This window comes from Leucoraja erinacea, chromosome 13 (assembly GCF_028641065.1).
Source record: "Leucoraja erinacea ecotype New England chromosome 13, Leri_hhj_1, whole genome shotgun sequence".
Lineage (NCBI taxonomy): Eukaryota > Metazoa > Chordata > Chondrichthyes > Rajiformes > Rajidae > Leucoraja > Leucoraja erinaceus.
In genome coordinates this window covers 39135749-39162351 of record NC_073389.1, presented here as the reverse complement: position 1 = coordinate 39162351, position 26603 = coordinate 39135749, and the positions used below count along the sequence as shown (strand labels likewise).

At 43.0% G+C, this 26603-nt stretch overlaps 2 protein-coding genes across 2 annotated transcripts in view; one reads left to right on the top strand and one right to left on the bottom strand.

The window, feature by feature from the left end:
* senp7 (SUMO specific peptidase 7) overlaps positions 1-13925 on the bottom strand; it is an 81626-nt gene extending 67701 nt beyond the window's left edge. The window contains 2 exon segments of the mRNA XM_055644979.1: positions 12882-12962; positions 13474-13925. The gene's annotated coding sequence lies outside the window, so the exon portion shown is untranslated.
* Positions 13926-19742: 5817 nt separating this feature from the next.
* LOC129703115 (cotranscriptional regulator FAM172A-like) lies at positions 19743-21275 on the top strand. Its single transcript, XM_055645310.1, has 2 exons — positions 19743-20270; positions 20364-21275. The coding sequence occupies exons 1-2, from the start codon at positions 19743-19745 to the stop codon at positions 20817-20819; spliced, it is 984 nt and encodes a 327-aa protein (XP_055501285.1). The 3' UTR covers positions 20820-21275.
* The last annotated feature ends 5328 nt before the right edge of the window (positions 21276-26603 follow it).

Here is a 26603-nt window from a genome sequence, read left to right as displayed (position 1 = left end):
CTTTCACCACTAGGCTTATCCAGAATTCTACCACTGCCTGAAAAATAATCAATGGCTCAACTTTCACTGAGAATTCCAAAGACTCATGGTTATACGACAATTGTCCTAAACAGTCTGTGACCCATACTGCTGTGGCCATAGCGCTATGTGTAAAGCTTATAGCGTTATGTTTAAACCCATAGTGCTCCAGCCGGTAGCGCTATACTTCGAAACCACAGTGCTTTGTTTAAATTCCTATGCATTAAACTGACAGCTCTCGGTTTAAACCTGGAACGGGACAGGCAGCGACTCTGGAGCGAAGGAATGGGTGACATTTCTGGTCGAGACTCTTCTTCACACTGAACTGAACTCCGTATTTAAAATCCGTATTTAACAACACAATTCCTACATCCGAATTCTAATCGCATTTCCGTACAAAATACTGAAAATCCGTACTACTTGACAGCTTTGCATAAGCCATGCATAAATTACACTTAAATTCTGCAAGACAATAAAAAGAAACAAGACACCAGTGCAAAATGCACTTAGAAGTCCACAGCAATGCAATAGTTGGCAAGCAAGATTGGGGTTGCGTGGGTTGGTTCAAGAAACTGATAACTGTAGAAAAGTAGCTACCCAGAACCTGGTGGTGAGAAACTTCAGGCTTCTGTACCTCCTTCCCAATTATCGCATTGAGAAGAGGGCTTACCCGGACAGTGAAGATCCTTGATGATTGATGCCACCTTCTGGAAGCAGCACCTCATGTAGATGCTTTCAGTGGTGGGAAGTGCGGTACCCATCATGGACTGGGCCAAGTCCACCACTCTCTGCAGCCTCTTGCATTCTGTACATTGGAATTGCTGTACAAGGCCATGACGCAACGAGGATGTGCGCCTGTAGAGATTTGTCAGTCTTCCAGTAATGTGTCGAATCTCTTCTACGAAAGCAAAGGCAGTGGCACATCGTCTTCGTTATTGCATCGATCTGCTGGGTTCAGGATATGTCATCCGGGATGATAAGGTCCAGAATTGATCCACCAAATCCATCAATGAAAATTGGCACAGGGTCTCGTGACTTCCCTCTCAGGATTAGTTCCTTGGTTTTGTTGATGTTGATCGAGGGGTTATTGTTCTTGTCTCAGAAGTAAACTGGATCCACTTCGCTTTCCCTGTCACCGCAACATGTCAATAGCAGATGCTATCTCACTGGCTTGCCACTCTGCTCTGGACCATCTGGATAACAACATAGTCCTTTTTTCCTGTTGACAAAGGAGGTGCCGTTGTAGTCTTGCAGAGACTTATTATTCACACCTCAACCAAGTGTGTTGCAACATTCAAACAAGGAGTTTGGAGAGGATGATAGTGTTGAATGCCAAGCTGTAGTTGATAAATAGCAACCTGACGTACATCATCTTGTTATCCAGATGGTCCAGGGCAGAGTGGCAAGCCAGTGAGATAGTATCTGCTATTGACATGCTGTGGTGACAAGGAAAGCAAAGCGGATCCACATTAAATCTGAAGCAAGAGCTGTTTTGTGCCATTACCAATCTCTCAGAGAAGATCGTTACGGTGGATGCAAGTGCTACTGGACAGTCGTCATTGAGGCAGGTCATGTTGCTCTTCTTGGGAACCTGTACAAGATGCCTTTTTTGACACAGCTGGGAACCTTGGAACGCAGAGCGAGAGATCATAGATATCCTTGAGACCTCCAGAATGTTGGCCTGCACGAATCTTTAGTATTAGGTCAGATAACTCCAGCATAGATTTACCCTCTTGAAGTATATTCTGACGTCAGCCTCAGAAACTGAGATCACAGGGTGGTCAGAGGCTTCTGGAAGGAACAGATATTGCTAAGATGGGCTCCATCGCAACAATAATATGGCCCCTGGAACCTCCTTGAATTGCAGTGTGTTATTATATGCCACCACTCAAGGTACTGACGTTTGATGAAACATCCAGTAATCATTTACATGAAGAGAACAGTTTATGTCAAAAGGTAAGCTCCCTCATGTCAAACTACATGAATGAATCTTCCTTTTGTGGACACCATCAACTTTATAATCCCAGTGGCCCCAACCAAAAAATTCTCAAAATTACAAAGTTTGGCAATTTTTTGTCAAACTACAATACCATGAAGTTTCTCCAACCCCATGCTTGCAGGTTCTGAATTAATACCTACCTAAAACTGCAATGTGTTAAGAACTGTTGTAATTCTTCATTTGTTTAAAGTTGCACAAAGAGCATTATGAGCTGTATGGGCAATGGGAGAGACCATATCACATTTTAAAGAACAAATGTGGGACATTCCCAATCTGTTTTCTTTCAACATGATTACTTTCTTTCCCTGGCAGCAAGACATCAAACCTCTGCATCCTCCTGTACATTCTCCTGTCCTCCTGCCCACCCTCCTTCACTGTGACAATCTCTTCTCTGTCCCCAACATTGTTCCTCCGCCAGTCTTCAACTCTCTCTGGACCTTTTTATTTCCAACTATTGGCACGACATCAACTGTCTTGACTTCTCCACTCTCCTTACCCAATCCAATCTTGTTTACTCAGTAAGAATCCCAATACTGTCATCAAACCTGCTGACAAAAGAGGTGCCGTTGTAGTCTTGCAGGCTGACTTTTACCATACTGACTCTGGGGATCAGCTCTCGGACACCTCCACATATCTACCCATAAGATATCCCCACAGACTGTTACCAATCTCAATGCCTCCAGTAATATCTCCTCCACAGCCTCCCTTTTTATAGTTATCTCCAATCTTACACTGTGTGGAAGAAAATATTAATATCCTTCCTTTCTTAATTTTGATTGGAATTGAACAAGGTAACAAAAGGGTGTTTGGATGTGGCAATTAGCATCTCTCGTTGACCAGGTGTAGAAGAGGTTTGAGGGAGTCGGCAAAGTAAGATTAGACTGTTACTTTTTGTCTAGGAATGTGTTGAAGGGTGGATGGTAAATGTAAACATGAAATAGTAGACGGAGATAATACCACATACCATCATCGATTAATACCACATATCATCAGGGGCGACGTACGATGGCAGCTCTGCCGGCAGTCTGTTCATTTTTTTTTTTAATTCTCCGGTTCGTTTTATGTGGGGGGGGGAGGGGATCGGGGGAAAACATTTTTTCTGGTTCGTACCTTGCCGGAGATGCGTTTGATTTTCGCATCGCATTCCCCGGGCGCTCTGCGGCCTTCCATCGATGGAGCTGGAGGCCTCTTTGGACTGACTTTGAGCCCCACTGCGGGGCCCGGACATAACATCGGAGCTGATCCCTTGCCTGAGATCACTCCAACCACGGCCTGCAGACTTTACAATCAAGAGCTCGTGGTCTCGGGAGCTCCGACGACGTAGAAGGCTCAACCAGCCCCGACGCGAGGTTCAATCCCCCCGATGCAGGAGCTTGATCGCCTCGACGCGGAGGGCCCAATCTCCACTGACTATGGGAGTCAAGATCGTTCCGTCAACGGAGGGCTCGAGGCCCCCAAACACGGGAGAACAAGGGAAAGGGACTTGAATTTTATTTTGCCTTCCATCACAGTGAGGAACGTGTAGTGCGGTGGATGTTCATGTTAAAATGTGTTTTGGGTGATCTGTTGTTTTTTTATTTGTATGACTGACTTGGCAAATGAAATTCCTCATATGTTGCAAAACATACTTGGCAAATAAAGTACTATTCTGATTCTGATCCTATTCTGACAAGGAACCATGTTTCTCTCAGCAGTGTTTTACAGTATACCACCCGTGCCCCTGCCGCTAGTAGCGTAGATACGTTGCGGTTTATGATTGGCTCAGAGTGGCACTGTCCGCCCAAAAGGTGAGATACTATAATGTCAAGATGCTCTTGTATTATGTTTGACATATTAACTTTTTTTGTTGTTGAATAAGATTGACATAAGCAAAAGAGTATGTTATGACTAATGAAATAATTGGTACCCATGTAGTAGATAGATACAACTATTCAAAAATATACTAACAAAAAACAAAAGTTGTTTACTGCACAGTATAACTGTCGACTAATTGTGCAGTGAAGTCAGACAACTGGTGAGCAGTTATCTGACGCCATCTCTCCATGATATCATGCAATAAAGTCTCTTGAAGCAAACCTGCGGTCTCCACTTTTCATTTTCCTTTAATTTCCATCTAAATTAATTTCTTCCACAGAATTTGGCGGTCGGCAGGATCCCAATTGTTACGGGATTCGAACAAATACAAGTGGGAAATAAAAGGAAATGATAAAATGTCCTAACCGAAAGGGGGACAAGAGGGCTTCCCAGAGAGAAGGATGAGCACCCGAGCAACCTAGCTTATCTGGCTGGTGACTCGCGCTGAGCCAAGAGGCCTGTGCGGTGAGGCGAAATAGCAGAGAAGATAAATTTACTCACGCTGGATGTAGAAGATAAATTGAAACAGGTGCCGTAAAGCGCGCTGTAGAAATTGAAAGGTGACTTTGAGGTCCGGTGTGCTCAAACTGTAATTAGAATATGATAAGAAATTTTCCGCGGAAACCTAACATGTGGTTAAAGTGCACATTTTAATAAAGGCCATTTTTATACATTTTGGTTTCACCATGTGGAAATTACAGCAGTTTATACATAGTCAAATTTCAGGGCACCATAATGTTTGGGACACGGCAATATCATGTAAATGAAAGTAGTTACTGTAGTGGCCATTTGGCTTATTTTATGTGTCATTAATTATAGCACGTGTCTTTAAATTTTAGACTGCCCGTTATTATGTGGGTGGGATTTATTATGTATTCTAGGGCGTGTTTGGTGCTAGATTTCTTGCGCAGAAGCTCAGTTTTTAAGTTTAGTTTTGCACTGACATGGGGAAGGTTAACTCTTCGACCATGTGACGTTTAACCAAGACACGAGGAGTTTTCTAATGTTTAAGCGATATGCTGGTGTTTGACGAAGATTAAAGTGTGCGAGTCTGAATACAAGGTCGAATGTATCTTATTGTGTTTCTTCAACAATAAAGAACCTATTAATCATAAGACTGTGTTATGAAGATTTATCTGTGAAGAAACTCTGAAGGTCTCGCGGAGAGCTCACATGCGTATTACGACATTCTCCTTAACCATGTAGTTCAATTTAGTAGCTAGAGGGAGTAATCTCTTAAACGATGTAAAAATCTGCCGCTATAGTCATGTTTAGTATTTTGTTACATATCCTTTGCATGCAATGACTGCTTGAAATCTGCGATTCATGAACATCACCAGTTGCTGGATGTCTTCTCTGGTGATACTCTGCCAGGCCAGTATTACAGCCATTTTTAGCGTTTGCTTGTTTTGGGGGCTAGTCCCCTTCAGTTTTCTCTTCAGCATACAAACGGGATGCTCAATTGGGTTCAGATTGGGTGATTGACTTGGCCACTCAAGAATTGACCATTTTTTAGCTTTGAAAAACTCCTTTGTTGCTGTAGATTGGCTTTTTCATACTAGGGTTTGTTAATAGTAATGTACATATTATCAAGAGCTTGCTTACGCTAGTTAGAATGAATAGCAGCTCGGAGATGTGATGACTGCAGATCCTTGCTGTATGTAGATTTAATAAATATGTGTTGTATCTTGATGTGTGTTCGAGTCGACTCATTACAATTGCTTCAGCAGTATGTTTGAGATTGTAGTCTTGCTGTAGAATGAACCGCCGGCCAATTACTTTAGAGGCATTTGTTTGAACTTTAGCAGATAGGATGTGTCTATACACTTCAGAATTAATTATGCTGCTACCTTCAGCAGTTGTATCATCAATGAAGATAAGCGAGCCAGAACCTTCAGCAGCCATACATGCCCAGACCATAACATCCCCACCACCATGTTTCACAGATGATGTGGTATGCTTTGGATCTTGGGCAGTTCCTTCTCTCCTTCATACTTTGCTCTTGTCATCACTCTGCGGTAAGTTAATCTTCGTCTCATCTGTCCGCTTGAAAGCACACACTGCCATTCTCAGGAATTGCTTCTTCCCTTCTGTAATCTGGGTTCTGATCAATCAATCTCTTCCCCAATGAGGATATTGGACTCTGTTTAACCTGTTCAGTGCCACCCCTGAGTTTACCCTGGTCATGGCCAATTGTGAAAAAAAACTTAGTGAACAGGTTAAGGAACTGATACACCTTAATACTTAGAACTATATTCAGCACTCTCTATCAGCCCCTTTGCTCAATCTATTATACTTGAGTTTCAACTGATTGTATTGATGTAGGTATATTCGATCTGTTAGACTAGTATGTGTAGTGAGGCAAATGAAAAATTCTAATTTACCTAAACTTTATTTAAGTTTTAAGCAACTCATTTCTGTAAAGCACATCTTTAAAGCGCCTGGAAATTATTGCTGATTCCGCAGGCCTCACCGGCCTGAGGCCCCGCACATGCTCACACTTCATTCTCCCTTCCTATTTATAAGTTGAGACGGTCAGTATGTCTTGATGACTGTCGCAGCACTTCAGCATCAGGAGATAATGGTGTTTCAATAGCTGGTGGTACATGTATTGCTTGGTCATCAACTTCACTCTTATTATTTATATTTTCAATTTTAGAATTACTTCTAGAAATTTTCATAAGGGATGATGGAAGTGTTTCATAAGTGTTGAAGGAAGTTCTCGATTAATATTATCAAGGAGTGATGGAGTTGATGGAGAAGACGGACGTGGTGCAAGGTCACGAAGTGAGACAGTTGACTGATTTACATCCTGATACTTGATAGTTGCATAAGAAGGGTTGACATCAGTCAGTTCAACTTCATCAACAAAGGGCTCATTCTTATATGATCGGACATACCAACGAAGCAACACAGGCCCAGGGCTAGTCAACCCAGGCAGAGAACTACCACTAGAAGAACGCCGTTTAAAGTTAAAGAACCACTCATGTGGAGTAGTATTGGTTGCTGTTGACAGTAGAGATCTGATGGAGTGTAATGCATCTGGTAGAACACATTCCCTCTGCTGATCTGGTATGTCATTTGACTTTAAAGCCAGTTTCACTGCTTTCCAAATGATTCCGTTATTCCTCTCAACCTGACCATTTCCAATAGGATGATATGGTGTTGTTGCAATTCCTCTATTAGAAAGGTAGTCTTTTAAATCTTTTGACATGAATGAGGTGCCCCTAGCACAATGTATATAACTTGGAAATCCACAGAATTAAAACAGTTGATCTAAACATTTGATAACCGTAGCAGCTGACATATTTGGACAGGAAAGGCAAATGGAAACGTTGAATATTCATCAACTATGGTAAGTATATAAACATTTTGAGAGGAGGATGGTAAAGGCCCTTTGAAGCCAATACTCAAACATTCCATAGGTTGAGTAGCTTTGATCAATCTTCCTTCTTCAGGATGGAAGAAAGGTTTTAATTCAGCTCAGATTCTCCATGAAGCACACATCATCTTCACATCTTCTGTAGAGAAAGGCAAGTTTTTGGAACGAACAGTGTAACATACAAGTGACTCCAGGATGACACAGCCCATTGTGAAGATCAGTGAATGCAGAAGAATGAACAGAGGCACAAAATGCTCGAGTTAACGTATCCGGAGCAACATCATCCTTACCAGGGCGGTACTCAATTGAATAACTATATGCAGATAATTCAATCCTCCATTCATGAATTTTACTGTTTTTAAACTTCGTTCATTTCCAATTATCTAGCATAAAAGTTACTGAGCGCTGATCTGTTATCAAAGTGAAGTGCTGGCGAGCAAGGAAATTACTCAATTTTCTCACTGCTTTAAAAATTTCTGTAGCTTCCCTTTCGACGGATGGGTAGTGCAATTCACTACGTTGGAGAGTATGAGACATGAAAGCCACTGGTCGTCCTCCTTGATTTAATGTTGCTAATACAGGTGCACAACCTTTTATCCGGTGTTCCAGAAACCGAAAAGCTCCGAAAACCGGCCATTTTTTCCAGATGTCGTCTGCGCACCAAAGCTCGCGTTTGGCGCCAAACCTGACCCAAAACGACCCACGGTCAACCCAGGTCTGTACTACTGTAGCGGCTGCCTCCTCCCTGGAGACCGGGAGACGCTTAAACATCTGTAAATCATTGCTTAAATGTTAGTCAGTTAGTTTGGAGGGCTTTTATGTGAAGGGGGGTGAAGGGGTAAACTTTAATTCTTAGTCCCCTACCTGGTCGGAGAGGCGGGGAGCGGTCAATGCCTTACCGGGTCGCTGTGCAGTAAGCTCCGCAACGCTGTGGCCGGTGGGGCCGCGCCGGTTGTAGCTCCGACCCCGGCAACTCTACCCCTGGCTGCGAGGCGCTCCAAATCCAGCGCGGCCCGCAGCCGGACGCCCCAGCTCCGCGAATGTTGGGAGTCGGCGTCGTCGCAGCGCTGGGATACCAGCGGGGTGCGGGCAATGCCTTACCGGGTCGCCGTGCGGCAAGCTCCGGAGCGCTGTGGCCGCCGACACACAACATCGCGGAGCGTCGCTGGATTTGGAGCCGCGCAGCCATGGGTAGAGTTGCCGGGGTCGGAGCTGCAACCGGCGCCGCCCGCGGCCGGACGGAGCCCCCAGCTCCGCGGCTCCAAATCCAGCGACGCTCCGCGAATGTTGGAAGAAGGTGGCCACAGCGCTCCGGAGCTTGCCGCACGGCGACCCGGTAAGGCATTGCTCGCTCCCAGCGCTGCGATGCCGCCGACTCCCGACATTCTCGGAGCTGGGACGTCCGGCCGCGGGCCGCGCTGGATTTGGAGCGCCTCGCAGCCAGGGGTAGAGTTGCCGGGGTCGGAGCTACAACCGGCGCCGCCCGCGGCCGGACGGAGCCCCCAGCTCCGCGAGGTTGGGAGTCGCCGACCAGGTAGGTAGCGGACTAAGAATTAAAGTTTCCCCCTTCACCCCTACACCACCACCACCACATAAAATCCCTCCAAACTAACATTTATGCAATGATTCTCCCGGTCTCCGGGGAGGAGGCAGCTGCTCCAGACTTTTCAAGCCGCCCGCGCTACCTACCTAATCTACGCTAAAAATCTTCCATTCTGAAATCCGAAAATGTCCGAAATCCGACAAGTGTCTGGTCCCAAGGCTTTCGGATAAAAGGTTGTGCACCTGTACTGCTAAATCAGAGGCATCACATTCAACAACAAAGGGGAGATCCTCATTGATGGCGTGTAATGTCGCAGGTTCTAATTGTTTCTTTAAAGAAGTAAAGGCACCAATTGCTGTAGAGTCAAGGGAGAAAGATTTTGCTCTAATCAAGGTTGAATTTTGTCAGAAAAATTTGGTGTCCATTTGGTATAATATGCAAACATTCCAAGAACCCTTCGTAGAGAGTTTAATGTAGCTGGAACAGGTATCTCTTGGAGTGGGCAGATTCTTTCTGGATCAGTCTTCAAACCCAATAACCAAGAATATTAATTGATGACGCTGATGTTACTGACAGCCTCATTTAATGTTAGATTTTTAGAATGTACAACTTCTAAAAACCATTGTACATTTTCGTCATGTTCAGCTTGGTCTTTTCCTGCAATAGTTATATTATCAAGATAAGAGAAAGTATCTTTAAGGTTTTCCTGTTCAACAAGTTTGTCCATCTCTCCCTGAAAAACAGCCACACCATTAGTTACACCAAAAGGAACTCTGCAGTAGTGGTATAATTTTCCATTTGCTTCAAATGCAGCGCATTTCTTTTCTGATTCTTTCAAAGGAATTTGGTAGCAAGCACTTTTTTAGGTCAAAAGTAGAAAATATCTTATACTTAGCTAATGTATTAATAATCTCTTCTGTACGAGGTAATGGATACGCATCAAGCTCCGTGAACTGGTTTATAGTTTGAGAGTAATCAATGCAGAGTTTCTTTCTATGTCTCTCCAAGGGGTCCTTAACCATGACAACTTGTGACCTCCAAGGGGAAGAGCTGGGTTCTATGATACCTTCTCGTAAAAGATTAGTTACTTCTGTGTTGATAAAGTTTTTGTCATCTTTACTAAAATGTCTTGATTTTGTAGCAATTGGCTTGCACTTGGAGGATAATTAGTGAATAATGAAGGACATTCAACAGATGCAGCAGAAAAAACACACTATACTGGTGGCTTTGACAATACAAGATCAGGCATAGTTCCTTCATACATTATTTGAAGTGATCTGTGCCGTTTCTGAAAATCCTGACCTAGGATTACTACACAATTTTTTCAAAATACCAAGACATACAGATTTATACCTAGTTTTGTTCAGAATAAAGTCTACAATACAAGATCCAATCATTTGAGTATTGAGAGTTGCCAGAGAAATCAAGGTTTTTCTATTTGAAGGAATTATAGTTAGATTTAGTCAAGACCAAAGTAACTAACTAACCAGCTAACTAACCAGCTAACTAACTAACCAACCAATTAAGTTTAATGGGCAAGTATTCACATACAAGGAATTTGCCTTGGTCCTCCGCCCACAAGTAACATGACATAGTGTCAGTTACGAATGACTCAGAAAACACTAAACATTAATAATAATAAAACATTAATGATAAAACACCATTGATCAAGCATGTGAACCACAAAATACCAGATCAAAGGGAGGCTACAGATTTTTGGCTGTTGAGTAGAGCAACTACTCGTGGATAAAAACTGCTTTTATGTCCGGCTGTGTTGACAGCGTTGACAGTCCAGAGTCGCCTTCCAGGGGGAAGTGATTCAAAGAGTTTGTGGCCAGGGTGAGAGGGGTGAGAGGGTTATAAAACTTTCTGAACTGCCAGAATCAAGTAGTACATTAGGTTTGGCCATTGATGGATACCGTTGTAGCTACATGAGACAAGCTCTGAAGAAACGCAGCTATAATTGCACATGAAGAAGGCATATACATGGCAGCAATCACACTTTTAGAAGTTGCTTTGGACTTGCATACTCTAGAATAATGTCCCTTCTTGCCACAACTATTACAAGTTGCCTCTCAAGCAGGACATATCTCTCTATTATAACTTGCAAAAGTAACACTTCCTTTTTGAGTAGGTATATGCTGCAGCAAAGGCACATTTATCAGTAAAAATTGTTTCAGCTTGCTCCATATTAATACTTGGGTGAGATTATTTTGTAGTAGTTGCAGCAGAATACACATGAGATGAGCCATAAGCATCTGAATTTTTCTGAGCCAAGTCATGAGCCGAGTAAGCTTGATTGTAAGCTGACTGTAAATCCAAGGTTTTGTTTTCTAATTGTCTCTGTCGTATTAAAGGCATTGCCAAAGCATTGATAAGAGTCTTGAATAGGTTCCCGTCGATATTGATCAGCTAACTGCTTTGAAGGCACAGTCTTTACTAAGTCTTTGAAGTTCTTGTAAAAATTCATCAAGTGACTCACCAGGTTTTTGTTTACGAATAGCAAGGAGGTGTCGAGCAAATATTACATTGGGTGTCTTAACGAAGAAGTCCGCTTAGTACAGCAATAGCAGAATCATAAGTTGCTCATTCCTCTATGTAATCAGATACATCATAAGAGACAGAGCTTATTAATATCCTGAATTTGTCTGGTGCATTGTCGCCACACTCAACAAGGAAGTTATTTAGTGTACGAAGCCAGTGCTTCCAATCCTTTGCAGCAGTAGGTGAGTTGGGATCCAGATCCAAGCGCAAGTGGTTTACATAGTTTCTCCATCTCGATGTCGCACTGCTTAACTTCTGAGATTGAGTTGCTTAAATTGTCGTGAGGCAAATGAAAAATTCTAATTTACTTAAACTTTATTTAAAATTTAAGCAATTCATTTATGTAACACACATCTTCAAAGCGCCTGGAAATTATCACTGATTCCGCAGGCCCCGCCAGCCCGAGGCCCCGCACATGCGCACACTTCAGTATGCAAAAGCAAATAGTATGGAAAGCTTTTTACTCTACCACAATGTGACAATAATAAACCTAAACCTGCTCCAACACCACCTGTCTCACCACCATTCAGGGACCCCAGCACCACCTCTCATGAGACAGTGGTGACATGCACCTCTTCAAACCTTGTCTATTACATTCAGTGCTCCTGAATAGTCACCTTTTCATCAGCGAAATCAAGTGTAGATTATTCAACTACTTCTGTCTGCCAAGGCCTGCTGGATCTCCTAGTTGGTAACCATTTTAACTCTTCCCATATTAACCTTTGTGTCTATGACATCTTCCATTGCCAGAGTGAGGTCACACACAAACTGTCTCCTTCCACTATATTCCTCCCTCTGGCTTTATATTTCACTCCTCTGACACGCATTTGTCTTCTTTGTCACTTACTCCATTGGTCTGTCAATCAGCCCCATCCTCCACCTGTATCCAGCTATCACGTGCCAGGGTTTGTCCCACCCCACCTTTCTCCCCCCATTACGATCAGTCTGAAGAAGGGTCTCACCTGAAACATCATTTGTCCTTTCACAGATGCGGCCTGACTCGCTGAGTTCCCCCAGCACTTGTATTAAGGTTCGAGCATCTGCAGTTGTTTGTGTCTGTGTGTTAAAATAATCATTCAATCACTTTGACCTATCTGCAAAGATGACGGTTACGTATGCCGTGTCCACCTACCATCGTCCCAGTCTGCTTAAAAATCAAGACGGCTGAAGTTTGCACATACTATACTAACTAATATCATCACAGGCTATCTTCAATGAAACACCCACAAACACCTCTCAAATGTAATTCTTTCAAATCTGGCATAGCAGTTTGACTTTAATACTGCACATTCTGATAGTTTGAATACCAATGTTTATAATAGTAATAACTTGCATTTTCCATTACTGTATCAATGGAAATAAATGGAAAAACTATTTATTTCTCCTTGTTTCAAAGGAGTTCATCCCAATCTGAATCCCAATTTAAATGCTGGCATATAGCAGTACATTCCATGTACAGGTACCTTCATATTTCTGCAGTACCTCACTCATCCCACTTTGTACAAGACAGCGCTAGATGTAAACAATATCTTCTGACTCACCGAAACGATGCCGCAGGAGATCTGATGTTGCAGCAAGTGAATTTTCAGATCAGACACTAGTCATCTTCATCTGTCGTTGATCTACAAGATTTAGAAATAAAAACATCGATCTAAAAGGACTGCCATTTCAAGGGTTTTTAAATGGTAATCGTATTATGCATTTCAGCTTATTCACATTTTATCACGAAGTAAACACCACTGACCGACTGAATTTCCAACGGGATTCAAAACTAATCAAGAGCATATTAGATTCGTTTTCCGATAAAGTGAAATTTTACACAAAATGTTTGTTGTATCAGAACCAATAACACGTTCATCTTCATGCGATCAGAGCAGCAAATAAAACAGATGCGGTAAAAAAACAAACAAGACAACACCTTGTTGTTCAGCTACATCTGGGCTTGCAACAGCCCGAACCGACGGTCAAAGCAAGTGGTCACCGCCGAGACCCGGCACCTGGAGCTAGCGGCCTCCGCCTGATAATTTGGGGAAGTTAAACTCCGGCCCGGATAACGGCCTGTTGCCCGCTGCGGATGGGCAGCGACCGGGCCGGGCTACTAGGCCGCTGTTATGAATCTCCGGAGACACTAACCTGGCCTGAGCTCCACTCTCCTTGGGCCTAATCCAGGCCCGGTTCCCGGTCTCCGGACCACCTCCACCACCACCTCCACAGGGATAGGGATAGGGATTGCTGGAGAACCGCCGCACCTCTGTCTGTGTGAGTGCGCGTCTCTCTCTCTACGTCTATGGAGGAAGGAAGCCTCGACACGCCGGAAAGGGAGGAGTAAAACCCGCAACGCGAAAGGAGCAAGACATCGAACTAAACTCCAAAGATCTTATAGCGAAGCTTCGCTATAAGATCTTTGCTAAACTCTGCATCGAACCAAAGATCCTAGAGCTTTGCCTCGATCCAACAGAGAGGAAATATGTGTAAGAAGGAGCCGCAGATGCCCATGATGTTTCCTGTCGAGGGGAGACAGTCATGGGAGAGGGAAACTAGAGATTTAGAAGGGTACTGTTGAAAACGATGACCAAGGAAATGTAGAGGATCCAAGCCCGAAACACCGTCTGTCCATTCCCTCCACCTGCCCACAGTCTAGGGCAAAGATCCTAGAGGATCTAGGATATTTGGTCTAGGGTACTTCCTGCTGAACATTGAGGGGAAGAGTCCGGTGGGGACAATCCTCAAACAAGGCAAGGGTGCTAACTCCACAGTGCCATGGATGTTTTGTTTAAAGCTAACTGCAAACTCCGAGTGAAAGAGTTTTTGCACAGTTTTTTTTGTATATATTTTTGTTTATAAATAAAGTTTTTTTTCGGGGTTTTTTTAAATCCCTCCATTGCGAGCTGCTCTCAGAACGGATGCTATGAAGTGGAGACGGTTTCCCACCTCTTCACGGAGTGAGGATGTGCAGAGACTCTGGAGAAGGATGCAATGGTCCTTATCATGGTTCATTCCAACCAATTCCGAAACACAGGATTCTCTGATTTACGGTGTGGTCTCCCAGCGCGGGAAGATGTCCATCAGGGAATGTTGCCGACTGGCCCATTCTAGATTGTAGCAGATATACTAAAACTTGATGCAGCCGTCGAGGGTCCTTCTACGGCTGGACATTGAGGGGCAGAATCCGGTGGGGACACGACTCAAACATAGGATATCACCCCAGGTGGCCTCGAGTTGTTTAAAGACAGGTGTAAAAACTGCTCAGTATAACACTATTGAATGTATAATGGGTTTTTGCACAGTTTCTGTTTTGTCTATATTTATTCTGAATAAAATATCGTTTTGAAATACGAATTTTCTCAAAAATGGTGCCTGACCTGTTGAGTTCCCCCGTCCCTTTAATATTTTATGATTTCAAATTCTCAATTCTATGATATTTCATGTCATCTTAAATACATAATGCCATTCTAACCACTTTTTGGTAAAGAAATTTGTCCAGACTTATTTGTAGGTGTCACTGGTTTTGGTTCTGGATTCTCCCAACAGTAGATATATGTTTACCACACCTGCCATTATCAACTCTTTTGCATTTCTCAATACCTCTAACAAATCATTCCCCAAAATTGTATTTTTCCACTGAATAATGCCATTTTTGTAAATCATCTTGTAGTTTTGTAACAATAGACAATAGGTGCATTCGGCCCATCGAGCCAGCACTGCCATTCAATGTGATCATGGCTGATCATTCCCAATCAGTACCCCGTTCCTGCCTTCTCCCCATATCCCAAAAGTTCTCTATCTTTAAGAGCCTTATCTAGCTCTCTCTTGAAAGTATCCAGAGAACCGGCCTCCACCGCACTCCGAGGTAGAGAATTCCATAAACTCACAACTCTCTGCGTGAAAAAGTGTTTCCTCATTTCCGTTCTAAATGGCGTGCCTCTTATTCTTAAACTGTGGTCCCTGGTTCTGGACCCCTCCAACACCGGGAACATGTTTCCTGCCTCCAGCGTATCCAAACCCTTTATAATCTTATATGTTTCAATAACACCCTCTCATCCTTCTAAATTCAAGTGTATATAAGCCCAGCCACTCCATTCTCTCAGCACATGACAGTCCTGCCATCCTGGGAATTAACCTTGTAAATCTCTGCTGCACTCCCTCAATAGCAAGAATGTCCTTCCTCAAATTAGGGAACCAAATCTGCACACAATATTCCAGGTGTGATCTCACTAGGGCCCTGTGCAATTGCAGAAGGACCTCTTTGCTCCTATACTCAACTCCTCTTGTTATGAAGACCAACATGCCATTCGCTTTCTTCACTGCCTGCTGTACCTGCATGCTTACTTTAATTGACCGATGAATAAGGACACCCAGATCCTGTTGTACTTCCCCTTTTCCCAACTTGACACCATTTAGATAATAATCTGCCTTCTTGTTTTTGCTACCAAAGTAAATTAAATTGCATGTGCCATGCATCTGCCCACTCACCCAACCTGTCCAAGTCACCCAGCATTCTCATGGCATCCTTCTTAAAGTTCACACTGCCACCAGGGCCGGATTAAGACCCGTAGAGACCCTAAGCACTTAAAAGATTTTGGTGCCCCCATATATATGTAATTCAAAATATAAACAATAATAAACCATAAAATAAATTTTTATTTTTCAAAAATGAAACAAAACTAACAGTAAGATGGAAAATAATGTTTCTTTGTGTATGCTTCCACTTTATTTATATTTGAAAAGTATTATATTTCCGATCATATAAACCACTTCGAATATTATTTTAGCAAGTTTAAAGTGATTTATTTTGTGCCGTAAACCATTTAGCATTTCTGTGGTGCCCCTCTTCCCTTGATGCCCTAAGCACGTGCTTATTTTGCTTAATGGTTAATCCTGCCACCCAGTTTTGTGTCATCTGCAAATTTGCTAATGTTACTTTGAATCCTTTCATCTAAATCATTGATATATATTGTAAATAGCTGCAGTCCCAGCGCCAAGCCTTGCGGTACCCCACTAGTCACTCACTGCCTGCCATTCTGAAAGGGACCCGTTAATCCCTAATCTTCGTTTCCTGTCTGCCAATCAATTTTCTATCCATGTCAGCACTCTACCCCCAATAACATGTGCCCTAATTTTGCCTACTAATCGCCTATGTGGGACCTTATCAAATGCTTTCTGAAAGTCCAGGTACACTAAATCCACAGGCTCGCTGTCCATTTTCCTAGTTAAATCCTCAAATATTTCCAGAAGATTAGTCAAGCATGATTTCCCCTTCATAAATATATGCTGACTTGGACCAATCCCGTTACTGCTATCCAAATGTGACACTATTTCATCTTTTATGATTGACTCCAGCATCTTCCCCACCACCGATAGGCTAACTGGTCTATAATTCCCTATTTTTCTCTCTCCCGCCTTTCTTAAAAATGTCAAATTAGTTTAGAAGGGTGAGGGGGAACCTCATTGAAACATAACAAATAGTGAAAGGCCTGGATAGAGTGGATGTGGAGAGAATGTTTCCACTAGTGGGAGAATCCAGAACCAGAGGGCCTAGCCTCAGAATAAAAGGACAACACCTTTTGAAAGGAGATGATGAGGAATTTCTTTAGTCAAAGGGTAGTGAATCTGTCTAATTCATTGCCACAGATGACTGTGGAAAGCATCTCATTAGGTATTTTAAAGTGGAGATTGACATATACATGATTGGTAAAGATGTCAAGCATTATGGGGAGAACGCAGGAGAATGAGGTTGAGGGGGAAAAATAGATCAGCCATGGCTGAATGGCAGAGTAGACTTGATTGGCTGAATGGCCTACGTCTGCTCCTATGCCATATGCTGAGGGAATGGAGCAGCTGGGCTTGTACACTCTGGAGTTTAGAAGGATGAGAAGGTGTCTCATTGAAACATATAAGATTGTTAAGGGCTTGGACATGCTAGAGGCAGGAAACATGTTCCCAATGTTGGGGGAGTCCAGAACCAGGGACCACAGTTTAAGAATAAGGAGTAAGCCATTTAGAACGGGGACGAGGAAACACTTTTTCTCACAGAGAGTGGTGAATCTGTGGAATTCTCTGCCTCAGAGGGTGGTGGAGGCGGGTTCTCTGGATTCTTTCAAGAGAGAGCTAGATAGGGCTCTTAAAATAGCGGAGTCAGGGGATATGGAGAGAAGACAGGAACAGGGTACTGATTGGGGATGATCAGCCATGATCACATTGAATGGCGGTGCTCGCTCGAAGGGCCGAATGGCCTTCTACTGCACCTATTGTCTACTGAAATGCTTTTTATCTTTTTCTGATGGAAATGTAACAATATTTTGTAATTAAATGTATTGTTTAACTTATGAACATACAAATTAGAACTCAGCTTATCAATTCTCCTAAACAATTTCATTAGATATGACTGATCTGGTAACCTCGACTCCTTATTTTCATCTATCTGCATATCACATTCCCTGTGACTTAAAATATTGAAAGATTCTCACTTCCATCATCTTTCTAGGAAAGAAGTTCCAATGACTTAGAACACTGAGAAATGAAATCTTACTGATTATGTTTAAACAGTGATCACATGTTCGCAATGCTCCCACAAAATGCAATATTCTCCCCATATCCACCTGTCAAGTAGATATAGATATGCCATTTATTGTCACTATACATGTACAGTGAAACTGAATGCTGCTCGTACTCAGTGCATACATACAATTTAGCACAAAAAACAAGAAACAGAAAAAAAACAAAAAACAGAAGGGAGATGGGGGGGGGGGGGGGGACATATATACATATATCATATATACATATATACAGATGGAAGTCCGTGTTGGGCGGTGTAGTCAGTGCATGTGTGAATTTGAATTTATGGTAGATATAATTCTCGGAAAGCAACTATTCCTGAGTCTGTTTGTCCTGGATTTGATGCACCTATAGCGCCTTCCAGAGGGCAGCAGGTCGAACAGTCCAAACGCAGGATGGGAGCTGTCTTTGATGATCTTCTTTGCCCTGCTAAGGCAGCGGGAGGTGTAGATGTCCATCAGGGAGGGGAGAGGGCAGCCAATGATCCTCTGCGCTGTCCTGGTTACCCTCTGAAGCCTCTCCCTGTCTGCCATGGTGCAGCTGCCATACCATGCTGTAATGCAGTATGTCAGCAGGCTCTCGATGGACGAGCGGTAGAAGGTCAGCAGCAGGTTAGAGTCCAGGTTGTGCTTCCTGAGGACCCTCAGGAAGTGCAGCCGCTGCTGAGCCTTCTTGATGACCGCTGTCGTGTTGTCCGTCCAGGAGATGTCAGCAGCGATATGGACACCGAGAAACCGGAAGGTGTTGACCCTCTCCACACACTCGCCGTTGATGTGTAGGGGGGCTAAGTCGGTGCTGTGCCTCCTGAAGTCGACAATGAGCTCTTTTGTTTTCCTGGTGTTCAGAGCCAGATTGTTTTCTGAGCACCAGGTTGTCAACTTCAGGACTTCCTCTCTGTAGGCTGCCTCGTCTCCCTTCGAAATAAGTCCGACCACAGTAGTGTCGTCAGCAAATTTGACGATGCGGTTGTTGTTGTGGGCCGGACTACAGTCGTAGGTGTAGAGACAGTACAAGAGGGGGCTTAGCACACAGCCCTGTGGGGAACCGGTACTCAACCTGCGAGTGGAGGAGAGGTGGGGGCCGAGTCTCACAGTCTGGGGCCGGTTGGTGAGGAAATCCTTTATCCAGGCACATGTGACAGTGGGGAGGCCGAGAGTGACCAGTTTACCTATGAGAATGTCCGGAATGATTGTATTAAAGGCTGAACTAAAATCCACAAAGAGCATCCGGACGTACATCATAGGTTTGTAAATATTACAATCAAGTCCCCTGTCATTTTTCTAAACTCCAGTGATAGAAGTTAACCCGTCCATCCTTTCCTCATAAGACACTTGCAATTTTAGGTATCAGTCTAGTAAACCTTACTTGAACTGCTTCTAATGCATTAACATCCTTAAGTAAGGAGACCTTGCACATACTGTGTATGCACACCTTTCCCAAAGTGATCCCACTAAACCAGCTCCCTAATGCTAAATATAACTGGACATTTATATTCATTTCTTCCCACTTACATAATAACAATCTGTTAGCGTTCTTAATTATTTGCATCTCTACATACTTTCCTTACGAAAAACAGGCCTTCCAATCACGCTCTATCTTTTTTTTAATCTATCTCCTTTGCACACAATACAATGCCTTGATTGCCTAATTATCTCTATTTCACCTGGCGATTGCTTAATTGAAATTACTTAATACTTCGTAAGATGTTGTTTGAACAAATCGTGTCCGTGCGAATCAATAAATGCACGAGTATGCAGAGGACTGGAAACAAAAACATCGTGAACGGTTAATTTAGGACTGCATAGAAGAACGGACCAGTACAATTGACCATATTTACATTACCTCTGATGACAGAGCCAGTGCTGAATATTGGTGATCCGGTACTATTTCCGAAGATGGAAGAACGAATGATTCTTAAACAGCTGGAAAATACAAAACGGCTGGAAGAATTCAAATACTTTTTCAATGAAAATGGACAATTGAGACACACCGAAACGAACCAACCATTTGTTTTCAACCAATACAACAATGCAATGAACTTGAACCACCAGTGGTACACGGCCTTTGGAACGGTTTTGGCCGAGTACGTATACGAACTGCTAGAGAAAGAATATCGACTGAAACGACTCTATATTCCAGTAAATGCCACAATGGATGAACCTAGAAGCTTTTGCTTCGTGAGCGAGGGTGCGCTGGATAATCCTTCAAAGTTAATTGTTCTACTACAAGATCGCGGCGTTTCGCGAGCGGGTACATGGTCCCAGCAATTGATTGTACATGACTGCCTGGACACAGGCACACAAATGCCCTACATTAAGCAGGCTCTACGGGAGAACTATGAAGTCATGGTATTAAATCCAAACGACAACTTTATGGCAATTAAAACAAACGATTCTATGGACCCGGAATGGGCTCAAACTGGATTCACCTTAAAAGTTGAAAATAAAATAGAAATACCAAAAAGGGAGCTTGAAAGTGTGGAACAGCATACGTTCTACGTTTGGGACCACTTTATATCCAAGTGCGCCCCTATGAGTGTGGCCTTCATTGCTCACGGATATGGCGGCTTGGCTGTTGTCAACCTATTAACCGAATATTCAGATGTAATGAGCAAAGTATATGCTGTTGCCTTCATTAATTCCAATCATGATGTAGATCATCAAAACGTTAACCTAACAGAGCGGAACTGGATTGCAAAGAATTGTCGTACCTGGTCACTGAGCGCCAAGCCTCTGGACAAACCTGTGGCTTCCATGAAGATGGATTGTGTGCAAGTTTCCGCAGGCACCGAAAACCACGATTTAGCACCAGCATCTTGCTTTCACTCCATTTTCAAGTTTTTGAAGAAAGCGTCAAATGCACAGAAAACTAAACGATTAACTCGGTCGCCAATTGTTACAAGAAGTTCAAGCAAGAACAACTAAAAACAGCCACGGAATGGCGGTAGTATGGAGTAATTTCACAAACACAGTAAAATCAAAACCAAGGATGCCACGCCTGAAATATCGACGACGTTCTCGCCACAGATACTACCCGTTTTTTTTCTAGTTGCTGCTGTGAAGTTATTCATTGTACTCCACGATGATCAGGCAACTGTCGCGAACGCTTGAGCCCAGTCTAAATACTTCGCCACACTGTTCGGATTTCTAACTGTTAGAATGTTATCTTGTAATGGAAGGTAGATTGGTTTGGTTGTTTAGGGAGATTTGTTGGTAGATTTGGTGATATCTGTGATCTATTGACCTTTATAAAAAATTATAGGTAGACAACAGTGCTGGAGAAACTCAGCGGGTGCGGCAGCATCTATGGAGCGAAGGAAATAGGCAACGTTTCGGTATAAAATTATACCTCTGGCTCCTATGCCCAATGATTAAAACAATGCTATTACTATGGTGAGTTGGGTCGTACTAAGCACTAAATGAAAACAAATCAGGTTTTCTGGAAGCATTCGCTACTATCTAATAATGTAAAGCTCCCCACGTATAATTTTTATGGTGATATTGTTCTGAGAAAGAGATTTTGCTTAGGAAACTTTACTGAAGAGATTAAATATTTCTGAAAACTCCTTTCGTTCCCTTCAAAACTCGATGGAAATGAAAGGTGAAATAAATGTGTCACATGCTTTCCTCGCATTCAAATAGAAACGCGTCAATGGTACAACTCGTAAACCCCAAGGAGCTAGTGACATTAATTTTAAACGAATGTAATTAGTAAATCGCGTTTCAGTCTCTTTTCACATTTCAGTTTGAGAATTTTGTTCTGTAGATATCAAGTTTATCGCAAATTTTATGCAATGAACCGGATAATTAAACCCATTCTTTACAACGGTCTGTAACATTAACATTTTCTCACTACTAGTGACAAAACGTGCACCAGACTGGAACTGCTAAATTTTATCTTGGGCCTGTGCTGATTTGGTTGATACCTGGCCAGTGTAGTATCATACATACCTAAATGTAAAACTGAAGAAAATGTTAAAGTGTGCCAAAAAAAAGTCGTATCAGGAGGCCACTTAGGCGTGGAGTTATCAATGCTGCAATTAATTGTTTCACTTAACTAAATTGTGGAAGAACAGAAAGCTAGAAACTTCAAATAAAATTCCATCTGTGACCTTACCAATGTTTTCTAGAAGTGAAACAATGCCCCTTTTCTTATTCTCAATGCCTTGGTCAATGAAAGCATGCATACCATACACCTTCCTCACCATCCTCTGCCTCCTACAACCAAACCAATTTTGTATCCAATTGGCTAGCTCATCTTGGATCCCATGCATTGTAACCACCTAGGCTAGCCTACTGTGTGAGACCTTGTCACTGGCCTTGGTAAAGTCCATGTAGATGATATCTACCATCCTGCCCTCATCAATTCTGTCGGTGACCTCTTCAAAAAAACACAATTGTATCTGAGTCATGATTTCTCATGTACATGGACTATCCTTAATCAACTGGCTTTCCAAATGCAAGTAAGGCATGTCCCTCATAATCTCTTCCAACCACTGATGTGATTAGAAAGTTACTGGAAGCTCATCGTCCTGTAGTGTCCAGACTTATCCTTGCTGCCCTTCTTAAATAAAGGCTCAATAAGGTCCTCTGGTACCTTACCAGTGGCGAGCAAAGATATAATAATCTCTGCAACATATCAGCAATCGCCTTCCTTTCACTTAACCAATAACATCCTAGGATACACCTCGTCAGGCCCTGGAAAACTATCTGCCTCTAAACATTTCAAGATCTGTTACACCTACTCCCTTTTCTAATGTTGATATGCTCCACAATATCACTCTCTCCTCCCCTGAATTTACTAGCTTCCTTCTCCATGGTAAATACAGATGTATTGATTTAGGATCTCTCCCATTTCCCATGGTTCCACATATAGATCATTACACTAATATTTAGGAGGACATTTTGCTTTAATCCGAACTCGTGCACAGCCAAACGATTTACAGAAAATCAATTGATAGATGTACATTTGAACTGTTATAATCTAATTTTCTTTTACAATTTTTTCGTGCTTGACGTATGCCACTTATTAATGGAAACTGCACAAAATAATGTAAGTTCCTCGGTCCCTAGGTCCTTTGCCAATGGTGTATGCATTAAAATGTGTGGGATATTAACATCTGCTTTGTTTCTTATTAAAAGCAGGTAAATCGGGTTGATGGGATGGACAGTACAATTAATTAGCCACTTAGCTCTGACTGAAAATAGTGTATTTAAGTTTAAGTCTTTAAGCAAAAGAAAAACTGAATTTAATTTTACAAAATAAGTTTTAAAAAGAACACTCTGGAACATTCTCTCCTGTAGTTCATGCCAGTCATGATGAAGCTCAAAATATTCTAGGTTTGTTTTGAACAAAAGGTACTGAATTTACATCAACCACCCCAACAGCTTCATGTGTACTGGTACCAATGATTGAATTGAATACTTTATTGTTACATGTGACAAGTCACAGTGAAATTCTTTGCTTACACACCCAAGGAATGCAAATAGTCGCTCATAAAGGATGCTCACAAAGTTACAGTACCTTTGCGCCATGTCCCCCTTTGTTCTCCCTCCTCATGATGGTCCCCCCCCACACCGGGTCCCCATTGTTCTTCCCCCTCCCTCACAGCAGCTCCCCCATGTCGGGTCCTCCTTTGTCCTCACTTCCCCATGTCACTTCCCCACGAGGACGTCTGTTGGTCGGCACCATTATTGACCGTCACACTGACCTCTCCACTATCACTGCCGGGTCCTCTCTGGACGCCTCTGTGCGCCGACCCAGGCCACAGCTGCGGGTTCCGCAGACGGAGGGGCTGTTGGCCACGGGCTTTGTCAACTCGCGAGGCTCCACCTCTGGCCCTCGAGGCTCTGGTCTACAATTCTATGAACCACTACACTCCACTTCCAACCCACGAGGCCTGGGCTCCGACCCGCAAGGCTGCGGCCTCGGCTTCTCTGGAAGGTGTCTCTGTTATCATCATGGATGACAGATTGATGCTCCTGAAAGTTAACCCATGGAAAGCCATTAGCCCGGTTGGAGTCCCTAGCTGTGTCCTTGGAACCTGTGTGAACCAGCTACGAGTATTTGCAGACAACTTTGACCTCGCAAATCTGTGGTCTCCACCTGGTTTAAGAATACCACTATCATCCAGGTGCCAAAGGAAAATAAAGTAGCCTGCCGCTTGAGGGCCGTCCAGTGCTCTAACACCCGCCATCATGAAGTGCTTTGAGAGGCTTGTCATGGCGCACAACTCCCAGATCGCCAAGATCAACTTCAATTTGCCTACCACTGCAAGGTCCACATTTGATGCCACCTTCCAGGCCCTCAACTCATCCCTGGACCATCTGGATAACAAAGACACCATCAGATTCCTATTTATTGACTGTAGCGCTGCTTTCAACACCATAACTCCAATCACTCTTATCTTCTAATTACTGAACATAAGACTCAGCACCGTCCTCTGCAACTGGATCCTTGACTTCCTGACCCATAGACCACAATCGGTAAGATAGGCGACACAACATTTTCCACGATAATTCTCAACACCCATGTTTTGCAAGTTTGTTGCTGCATCACATTACTACACTCACAACTGTGGTCAAATTCTGCTTTAACTCCATTCACAAGTTTGCAGGCAACACCACCGCAGTGTAGACAAAAATGCTGGAGAAACTCAGCGGGTGAGGCAGCATCTATGGAGCGAAGGAAATAGACAATGTTTCGGGTCGAAATCCTTCTTCAGACCAGAAACGTTGCCTATTTCCTTCGGTCCATAGATGCTGCCTCACCTGCTGAGTTTCTCCAGCATTTTTGTCTACCTTCGATTTTCCAGCATCTGCTGTTCCTTCTTAACCACCGCAGTGTGCTGGAATTTGAACAACGAGTACAGGATGGAGATAGCTTAGGATGAAGGAGCAGTTAGGGAATAAATTAAAAAGCAGAACCTCGAGGGTGCTGATCTCCGGATTGCTACCTGAGCCACGGGCCAAATCGGCGAGGGTACGTAAAATTAAAAAGCTAAATGCGTGGCTCAAAGACTGGTGTGGGAATAATGGGTTTGGTTTCTTGGGCCACTGGCACCAGTACTGGGACAGGGGGGATCTGTTCTGTAAGGACGGACTTCACCTGAACGGTGCTGGGACTGGGGTCCTGGCAAATCATATAACTAGGGCAGTAGAGAGGTCTTTAAACTAAGTAGAGGGGGGGAGGTATCAAGGGGGGTAATAACGGCAGGGGTAGAGGAAATAGAGCAGGGTATCAGTGGGGAAGCGGAAAGTCAAAATGTGACAGGAGACAGAATGTGTGAAGATAAAGCTTTAGATGTAAAAGGGGCAAAAACGGAAAGGAAGGGTAGTAAAAATCATCTGAAAGTGCTTTATCTAAATGCACGGAGTATTCGTAATAAGATAAATGAATTAACGGTGCAATTAAGTATATATAGTTATGATATCGTGGCCATTACGGAGACATGGCTGCAAGGGGATCAGGACTGGGAGTTAAATATAGAGGGGTACTCGACAATTAGGAAAGATAGACAGGAAAGAAAGGGAGGAGGGGTGGCCCTTTTAATAAGGGAGGGAATAACGGCAATAGAGAGGAAGGATATTGCGTTGAAGGATCAGGATAGTGAAACAGCTTGGGTACAGATAGAGAATAATAAGGGGAAAAAAACACTAGTGGGTGTAATTTATAGACCTCCAAATAGCTGTGACGCTGTTAGTCAGAACATAAATCTGCAAATAGTTGACGCATGTAAAAAGGGAACTGCTGTAATCTTGGGGGACTTCAATTTTCATATTAATTGGGCAAACCAAACTGGGCAGGGTAGACTAGAGGAAGAGTTTATAGAATGTATTAGAGACGGGTTCCTAGAACAGTATGTCACAGAACCGACAAGGGGGGAGGCAATCTTGGATCTGGTCCTATGTAATGAAGCAGGATTAATTAAAAATGTCATAGTTAGGGACTCGTTGGGAACAAGTGACCACAATATGGTCGAATTCCATATTCAAATAGAAGGGGAGCAGCTTGAAACTCAGGCTAGGGTGCTTAGTCTAAATAAGGGGGATTATGAAGGTATGAGGACTGAGCTGATCAAAGTTGACTGGGATAGCAGACTCAAGAATAAGACGGTACATGAGCAGTGGTGTACGTTTAAGGGTATACTGTATAACCTTCAAGAAAAATTTATTCCTATGAAGAAAAAAAGGGGTAAGGGTAAGAACAGTCAGCCATGGCTCAGTAAAACTATAAAGGATAGTATTCGGCTAAAGGCAAGGGCATATAAGGTAGCCAGAGATAGTGGGAGGGTAGAGGATTGGGAAGCATTTAAAGGTCAGCAAAAAATAACTAAGAGATTAATTAAGACGGGGAAAATAGACTATGAAAGGAATTTAGCGAACAACATAAAAACTAATAGTAAGAGTTTTTATAGCTATATAAAAAGAAAAAGGGTGGCTAAGGTGAACGTTGGTCCATTGGAGGGTGAGACTGGAGAGTTGTTGGTGGGGAACATGGAAATGGCAAAGGCATTAAACGAGTATTTTGTATCAGTCTTCACCATAGAAGACACAAAAAATATTCCAACGCTGGATAAACAGGGGGCGGTAGGAATGGAGGAGCTAAATACTATTAAGATCACCAAGGAGGTGGTATTAGGGAAATTAATGAGACTGAAGGAGGATAAATCCCCTGGGCCTGTTGGATTACATCCAAGGGTCTTGAGG